The sequence below is a fragment of the Clupea harengus genome, chromosome 4 (assembly GCF_900700415.2).
Source record: "Clupea harengus chromosome 4, Ch_v2.0.2, whole genome shotgun sequence".
Classification (NCBI taxonomy): domain Eukaryota; kingdom Metazoa; phylum Chordata; class Actinopteri; order Clupeiformes; family Clupeidae; genus Clupea; species Clupea harengus.
The window spans coordinates 22379903-22389065 of record NC_045155.1 but is presented as its reverse complement, the minus strand read 5'-3'; the positions used below and the strand labels follow the sequence as shown (position 1 = coordinate 22389065).

General features: G+C 38.9%; 1 protein-coding gene across 3 annotated transcripts in view; it reads left to right on the top strand.

The window, feature by feature from the left end:
• The first annotated feature begins 2589 nt into the window (after positions 1–2589).
• The window catches only part of mib2 (MIB E3 ubiquitin protein ligase 2), a 56374-nt gene continuing 49800 nt past the window's right edge, over positions 2590–9163 (top strand). Inside the window, exons 1-2 of one of the 3 annotated variants that reach the window (XM_012820780.3) lie at positions 2590–2940; positions 4554–4615. Coding sequence is in view for 1 of the 3 variants with exons in the window: in XM_031566793.2 (XP_031422653.1) it covers positions 7802–7841 (40 nt within the window). In the remaining 2 variants the exon portion in view is untranslated. Of the gene's footprint in view, positions 2941–4553; positions 4616–7372; positions 7842–9163 lie in introns of those variants that run through there. The other 2 variants (XM_031566794.2, XM_031566793.2) reach the window with 2 other exon arrangements.

The following is a 9163-nucleotide window of genomic DNA, read 5'->3' as shown; positions in this document are numbered from 1 at the left end:
GGCCAATAAACATAAACATGAACAAACATGAAATATGAATACAGACAGTGAATATTTAATCATTTCTCTTAATAAACTGTGATTCTAAAACAGCCCTAAAATGTATTTTCAGTTGAATCATTTCAATTGGTATAAATTATATATTTAGTATAATGGTAGGAAATAAATATTTGTATGCGATTGGTACCTGGCTTTTCAAATCAAGTGGCCACTCATCAAGCAACGGTTGTTCCACTGCTGGTGAACTGTTGATCCACACAAAGTAAATGGAAAAGTGATGTTCCCGTGTGGCATGATCTTGCAGACTTGCTGTCTACTCATCAAGATGGGCAATGAACAAGGGCCAAGTTAAATGACAATCTGAAATGGGCAAGGATGAAAGTGAAACCTAGCAAAAGTAGAAGTGTTTCTATCAATAAAAAAACTGGTGGAAAGGGGGTTTTAGATTGATGGTGAGGAGATTCCTCCCATTGTAGGAAAACCCTGTCAAGAGTTTCGGCAGGTGGTACAATCAGAGCTTAGAGAATTCATTGCTAAGCCTGTCAAGTACTATTGATGCGACATTCTTACCTGGTAAACTGAAATGATGGTGCTTGCTGCTTGGGCGTTTGCCATACGTAAGATGGCCTTTGACTGTGTATGAAGTTACTATTTCAAAAATCTAAAATTTGACCCGGAATTTCAACAATGAGTTCGAATGAGTTATGTTTTTGGGTCTTATGATTCTAATGATTCTAATGGTGACATTTGTAAGACATTCTATGCATTGATATCATCATTGTGTACTATCAACATGAAAAGAAAACCAATAAAAATGATTTGCAAAAAAAAAAAGAAACGGCTTTGGGTAACCATGCCAGAATATCAATCACTTCAGTTACCATAGAAACCACCATGACTACCCTAGCAACCACATCAGTTACCTTAGCAACATCCTAGCAACCATTATCAATTCAATTCAATTTAATTTATATAGCGCCAAAACTGTTACTTCAGTTACCATAGCAACCACCTCAGTTACCCTAGCAACATCCTAGCAACCATTATCAATTCAATTAAATTCAATTTCATTGCAAAACAATACAATTGTCTCAAGGCGCTTTACAGAGCCCAGAACACCCTGGAGCAACCACAATGGCGACAGGGGTGAGGAAAACCTCCTTATTAATCAGGAAGAAACCTTAAGTCATAATGACAACCTATGGTATTTCCTTCAGGAAATGCAAATCTAGTTCAATGTTGGTATCTGTTTCCACATGCTTGTAATGATTTAATTAGTTATTGTTTCATTCATTTATTTCATGATCGCTGGTGCATGACACACCATGATATAATTAAATCTGTCAGTTGCCCATTAAAGTTAGCAGGCGGGACCTAGCATTTGATTGATTACACTGCACTGAAAGTCATGACAAATCAACCCAGCTGTTCTAATGTCCAAATGTACAGGTTGGTGATTGGTTGGCTGTTCTGAGGTAGCTTATAAAGTTTATTAACTTTATTCTTTTTACTCGTATTTCCTTCAGGAAATGCAAATCGAGTTATTTGTATTCTTCTAAGTGATCTAAATCATGTAATTCCTCAAGAACCACTTAACGCAGAAATGAGTTGCGTTGGTCGTGCAAAGGACACTTCCGGTATGTTTTCATTTTAGTACTTTTTATTAAGATGTTAAAGAAAAACATTTTCCAACCACCATCGCAACAATCCCAAGGTTCAATATTAGGTTCCCTTCTCCATTGATTGCCCCTTGGGCAGATATTCTGGAAGTATAGCTATGCTTTGGTACCCTTAGATCTGGCCATGGAAATGTACAGCCTCTTTGTGATTTCCTTGAAGATATCAATTTCAATTAAATAATATGTATTTATATAGCACCAATAACAATTGAAATGATCTCATGGCACTTTAAAGAGCCCAAACACTGAACCCCCAAGAGCAAGCACTTAGGCGATGGTGGCAAGGAAAAAACTCCCTTTTAACAGGAAGAAATCTTGAGCAGAACCCAGCTCATAAAGGGGGGCGCATCTGTCTGAGGCCAGCCAGGTAGAGAGATAGAGAGAGAGGTAGATTCTATCCCCTCTTGAGTATCACAATGCATCAATTTAAAAAAATGCCCTGACAACTGTTTTAGACACAAGTTAAACAAGCACTCATTTAATCTAATCTTTAATCTTGGATAACCACCCTTAGAAATCTGGTGCTTAATTTCGAACACCTGATCAAATTAGACACGTCTCAGAGAAAAAAAATGCAGAACTCGTCACCATTGCACCCTGTTCACTTTACAGGCATAAGCAATCGATTTGAGACGATCAGAGGCTAGATCTGGCACACTTGCTTTGATGGGTGACTCTGACAGATTTCATTATTTCATGGTACGTGATATATCAGTGATCATAAGATAAATAAATTACAGGATAAATAAGTGAATGCATGATGATCAATGATATCAAGTTTAAATAAATTCATTGAAATAAAGCAATTATTTCACATTTTAATTAATTCGTTTTGAGGGGCTTCGAGCTGACTTTTATTTTGGTACACTATAGTCTAAATTTGGCCGGAAGTTGGACTTTTGAAGGAAGCTTTGGTTTCACTCGAGCAGGTAACTGACTAGCGAGCTAGTTACCCTATTTCTGTAGGCCAGTTATGTTTGACATGTGTGACTTCAATTGAAGTACATGGTTTTTACAGTATCTCAGATAACATAAACAACCTTTGAATTACCAGTGTAACATTGCCGAGGATCTAATTTCTCCTGGCTCTTTTAATAGCATCGCAATTATGATTGAATAGCTAACGTTAAGTTATCGCTGGCAGTCCTCATCTCTGTCAGCTGTGACATTACAAAATAAAATATGCCTCTGATGGTTCCTCGACCAGTAACGTTATAGGAATAACGTTAAATCCTGACATCCTGAGGAATTCCAGAGCGAGGTTAGTTAAGTCAATTGTATTGTGTCAGATCAAAGCATGTTAATGTTAATGTTTTGTAGCCTCTTAGACGGCTAATGTTAAAGGAGAAGTCCGCGATTCTAATCCAATATGTTACACTTTGTCAAATTCAGCCAATTGCTACTCATAGTCTTCTAGATTTCCGTTTAGTGCGTGCGCTGAAAACCCCCGCTGTTAGTACACAGTCCTGGCTCTTTACAACATAGAGGCTCGGACCGAGCCATAAGCAATTCCAGCCAATCAACACCTTGCTTCACCTCCACAGAAGGGAGGGGTGTAACTCGATTGGCTATTGAGCTGAGGTTTCAACTACCTTTCCCCAGAATCGCACACTGCATCTTTACTATTAGCTAAATAGGTGTGTAGGCAGTGTTTACAAGGAATTGACATATGGCAAGCAAATCCCACAATGTTCCAAAATCCTAAAATGTTTCAGAGCAAAGACCATTGAATGAATCAGGCCCTTAGTTGCCACTAGAGGTTTTCACAGGTCCTCCTAAACCAGAAAAAAACAGAGATATGACCTGCCTAGGTTTGGGTCTGTTATTTTGACAGTGCCACTGACATGGGTCGGGTAGGGTATGCGCAAACACTGTAACCCTAAAAAAAAACAGGCTGCTTTAACTTTCATTGTAAATGGGAATTAGGCGTTAGGTATTAAAATGTGATTGTGATGCTCAAATGTAGACATACACATCTCTCCCTCTGCCTGCCCATATCATATGCGCTCACACAAATACACACATCTGCAGTTGAATGCTACAGTGAGGGAGGGCAAAGGGCCCAATGCTATTAGGATGGAGTCAACAACAGAAATGACTTTTCTGACCTCCTGGATGAGTCGTCAATGCACTCTTGGAGGAATTTTGGTTGGCCAGCCACTCCTGGGAAGGTTCACTACTGTTCCAAATGTTCTCCATTTGTACATAATGGTTCTCAGCGTGGTTTGCTAGAGTCCCAGTGCCTTAGAAATGGCTTTGTAACCTGATGGATGTCAAAGACATTGTTTCTCATCTGTTCTTAAATGTCTTTAGATCGCGACATCATGTACTGCTTTTTGAGACCTTTTAGCCTACTTCACATTGCCAGACAGATCCTATTTAAGTGATGTTTAGATTCAACAGGGCTGACAGTAGTCATGCCTGGTGCACCTGGGGGGAAAGCTGATCACTCACATGATACTGGGGGTTTCCTAAATTGTGTCTAACTTTATGGGGTTATCAAAGATTCAGTGTAGCCATTAATACTTGGAGTACACATACACCCTCAGTTTTGCATATTTTATTTGATTAATTCCATTTTATTTTCATATATCAACTGTGATTAATGGGAGCAGAGATTGACCGCACCTGTGTATTAATAAGTATTGATAAGAGGTACATCATATATACTCACATCTTTCTCTCTCATCTATCTATCCCTCTCCAACTCTTCTTGTCATACTCTATCTCTGTCTCACTTAGAGGCCCATTCAGGGATACTTGGTATTTTTCGCTAAAGTTGCGGAGTATAGCTAAGTTTTATACCACTGTCATAAATACAAATCGCCCTTCAAGACCCCTAATGGACAGTGTTCATATGTATTTGTTGACCAGGTGAAGGCTCTGGAACCGGCAAAGACAACGGCAGAAGCCAAAGAAGCATGTAGACTGACAAGGTAGAGTAATTTGTACACAAATATGACTCTGAATAGTTGTATTTATTGTGACATCGGAGACGAACGCAAACATAACCAAAGAATAACAATAAAAAGAATAGCAAATTTAAATTTAGCTGAAATGCTGCTCACGTTTTCAGCCCATATACATTGCTTTCTAAGCGTTTGAATGTGGAGTAATTGTAATCCAATATAATGTTGTTGGCGACATGTTTAATATAGTGTAACAATGTAATTTGTTAGGTTTTCAGGGTTGCAAACTTCCAAGGCTTATTGGTGTGAGATTGACGAAGACTGATCAAACTTTTTGACGTGAGATACATTTATTTGGATGCTAGCCTGAGACAGGACAAGTCGATCTTTTGTGTTGGCTTTGTGTTGATGTGTGATGGGGTGTTAACAGCACCCTCTGCATGGTTCAAGGTCATTAGATAGCTTTTGATGCTACAATGACAGGGTCCTAAATGTTAGATGGAGATTTGTTTGTTCATATATGAATAGATTGATTAAGAGCTTTGATCAATCGAGACAGTCCGGGATGGGATAAATGCAGAAGATAAATTCACAAACGACCTCAGGCCTGCGTGTGCGTGTGTGTGTGTCCTGTGTCGCCTCCATGTATTCACGTGTGTTGCAGTGTGTCGCTTGTGCGATTAAAGTCTGACAATTATTATTATTTAATGCTTATAGCACACCCAAGACCTTAGAGAATCACCTCAAGTGACCAAAACAGTTTGTCACTGGGGTGCAGTATGTTTTTGCACATATTCCAGCAGTACTTTTCACAGGATGATTAGTTGATAGGGATTTTAGAGAAAAATACAAATACCATATTTTCCCGACAGTTAACTACACCGTATATAAACAGCTTTAGAGTATTTTATGTAATTTTATAAAACAAACCTGTGCATTGACCACACCCGTGCATTAATAAGCGTTTATTTAATGTTACATCTTCCTGTCAGGTAACAACAGTAAATGCCATGTAGCTGTGGTGCGAGTGCTACTAGCTATTTAAAAGTTGTATGGGATGAGCATTTCAAGCAAAGATGCTACACCCTCTCCTCGCATGCACGCACATGCAACCATAGGCCACCTCATTCCCACTCACAGTGAAAACCATGCATTTATTAAGCTTTTATTAAGCGTTTATTTAGTGTTGTGGTTTTGTGAGGGACTGGACACTAAATGTTTATCCCCTGGCAACCACTAAATGAACATGCTCAAGAGGAGGGGGGAGTTCAGCCCCTTCATTCAATACCCTGATATGGTAGTAAGCCCTGGCTCCACTGATGTCCCATTATATCTCTCAGGGTTGTTTAATGTCTATGTGAAGCCATTTCCAACCCACCATCATCCACAAGATGTTGGGATCCCTCTGAACCCAAGACTGCCTTTTATTGGTGAGCTGATTTTGAGAAATAGACTTTGCTTCAGGTCATGCGGTCTTATTTGGTTGCTATGGTTGCCTAGTTGCTATGCTAGCCTACTATCTTGCCAGCAAAACTTTTAAAAACCTTAAATTGGTTTATATGGCAGAGTTCCATTTGCATGACATGATAGCTAGTTATCTAGTTGATGTTGCAGTCTCCTCTAAATTCTAATAGGAAAAGGTAGAAACCCTCAGGGTGCCTGTGCAGCTTCATATTAACATGAGTTCATATTCACTTCATATTCAAATAAGAGTTACACACGTTAGCAACTACTAACTGTTAAGATGGTTCCCTAAGCTAGAGATGGCAAGAATAGTTCATAGCTGACTTAACTGGTGTGAGACCTTGCATGTCTCATACACCTCTCGCAGAGGTCTGAGCTCCATAGCACCCCGTTAAATAGGCTGCAGTTGGGTGGGAATACACACACCAGATTCTTTATCGTTATGGATGTGAAAATAAGTTCTATCCCATGTTGTTTTTACCTGAATCATTAATGGGATTGACGTGTGAAAGAGGGAGAGAGACACATTCTACAGAGTTGGCAGAGGTACTGTGCGTGTTACTCATTCCCACGTGTAGACCGCACCTGAGTAGGGCGCAGGGCTGCAGACATTTGACCAAATCAATGTAGAAACCGCAGTTAAACTACTAATATACCATTGGACCTGATCTTCTAAATAAACAAGTACATGCAACACCGCAGTTAAACTACTAATATACCATTGGACCTGATCTTCTAAATAAACAAGTACATGCTCACCCAGTTAAACTACTAATATACCATTGGACCTGATCTTCTAAATAAACAAGTACATGCTCTTTTGGAACCCGTGCCCCAGACCCCTGGGGGTGAACTCTTATCTGTCTTGATGTCCTCATCAGGTCTCTCTCTCTCTCTCTCTCTCTCTCTCTCTCTCTCTCTCTCTCTCTCTCTCTTTCCTGTGCTCTCTCGATCTCACGGTCTTTACACAGCTCTCTCTCTCTCTCTCTTTCCTGTGCTCTCTCTATCTCACTGTCTTTACACACCTCTCTCTCTCTCTCTCTCTCTCTTACTTGTGCTCTCTCTTTCTTGTGCTCTCTCTATCTCACTGTCTTTACACACCTCTCTCTCCTCTTCCTTTTTGCCTTCCGTGTCCTTTGTCTCGCTCTACATGCATTGAAATGCGTTAAATGTTCTAATCTTTTACTTAGTTTCTTTTGAATTTAGATTTTTTTTTACTTCACATGCACTGGTATTTCCTTCAGGAAATGTATATCTAGTTTAATTTCATATGTATTTTAAATCAGTAAAACACATTAATAGTGAGGTCTGATTAAAGGTTTTGGTGATGGTCAAGTTGGCCCTCTGTGTTGTAATATTGTTTCTAATAGAGTATCAGATACAAGTGAGGATTATTTTGTCTGGGAACATCAGAAATATCCCTGGACTTATAAAGGACAAAGTATATACCTTAAGTCAAAAGTGTACTAATAAGACATAAAAAAATCATTGTGATATTTCAAATATGGAATTTTAGTAACTAGGCTATGTTTTTGTTCTACATGTAAGCTTCAGTACTTATTTTTGTGATGCAGCTCTGTTATGCCTTTCTTAAACAAAGAATAAAGTTCACCCCAAAAGCAAACATGTCAGTGTATTTGAAACGGCCGGAGAGCATGTGTGCCTGTGGGCTTTAGGCACAGGCTGAACAGACCTGTCCAGGAAAGAACAGGGCCAAGGTTGGACATTTGCTGGATTCCACATCTCAGAATGAGAAGGATGGAGCAGAACATAGCATGGCAGGAGTTTGGTAGGCTCTATTATTTCCACATTCTGAGAGAAGAAAACATATGGGATGCTCTATACGGGAATCTAGACTTAGAGAATATCTTAACTAGCTCAGGTAATGGATGATATATGTTCAAACTTGGTTATTGCCATGGCCAGAAATGGCTATACCAGGCTGATTTTAAGAATATTCTTGGGGTGTTTGAACTGCTTGTTAGGATTCGATAATCAGATTGATCAAATTCTGCATGTTTGTAGACTTCATACTGTACTCATGCTCTTCTTTGATGAAGAAAACAAACATTCAGACCAGTATAGTGTGGAACTACTTTTGTTCGTAGAACAGTGTGATAGGTCAGCGAGAATAAAGGATCAGTGCCATTCTGATCTTAATATGCCACATGTAGACACTTGGTGTATTGGTATCAGTGTCATTCTGATCTTAATATGCCACATGTAGACACTTGGTGTATCGGTATCAGTGTCAAGCTGTTGTACAGCTATATATTTAATAGTTCACACTTTCACCGTTGAGGTATTTATGTCAAATACAAATTTCATTTACATTTTATTCATTTAATATCACCATTAACAATTGACTTTGTTTCAAGACGCTTTATAGAGGCCTGAACTGTTGTTGAAATGTTCATGTCCATACATTCTCTGAAATGTCTGAAAAATATAACTAGAGAACTGTGTTTTTTAAGTTATTGTTATTATTCAGAAGTACAATCATAAGTAACTACTACTGTTAAAAGAAAATTGAAAATAAAATATATTTATAAATAAAATAGTTGACCTTACCTGGCCTCTTACTTCCCCTATATTCTACTTGTAGTACACAAATGACCCTTCAATCAGCATGGACCCTCGAGGGACTTCTTGTTTAAGCGCCATCTTTGTGCAAGACATAAGGTGTAAACATCAGGATGCAACAACGTGCTTTAAATTGTGCCTTAAAAAGTGCCACTTTTTACTTCACATATTTATTTCTCTAGTACTGCAACTAGACTGGGCCACGGCCACTGCTTTAGGGGGTCTCAAAGTGTTTACGACAGTGGTGTAATGTGAACAAAACACTGCTTTAGGGGGTCTCAAAGTGTTTACGACAGTGGTGTAATGTGAACAAAACACTGCTTTAGGGGGTCTCAAAGTGTTTACGACAGTGGTGTAATGTGAACAAAACACTGCTTTAGGGGGTCTCAAAGTGTGATTTGTATTTACGATAGTGGTGTAATGTGAACAAAACTCTGCAACTTCAGGGGGAAGTCAGTAGCAAAAAATACCAATTCTTGCATAATGGGGCTTTATGTTTGTATTGATAAGGTTTGGTTTTGTAGTTAA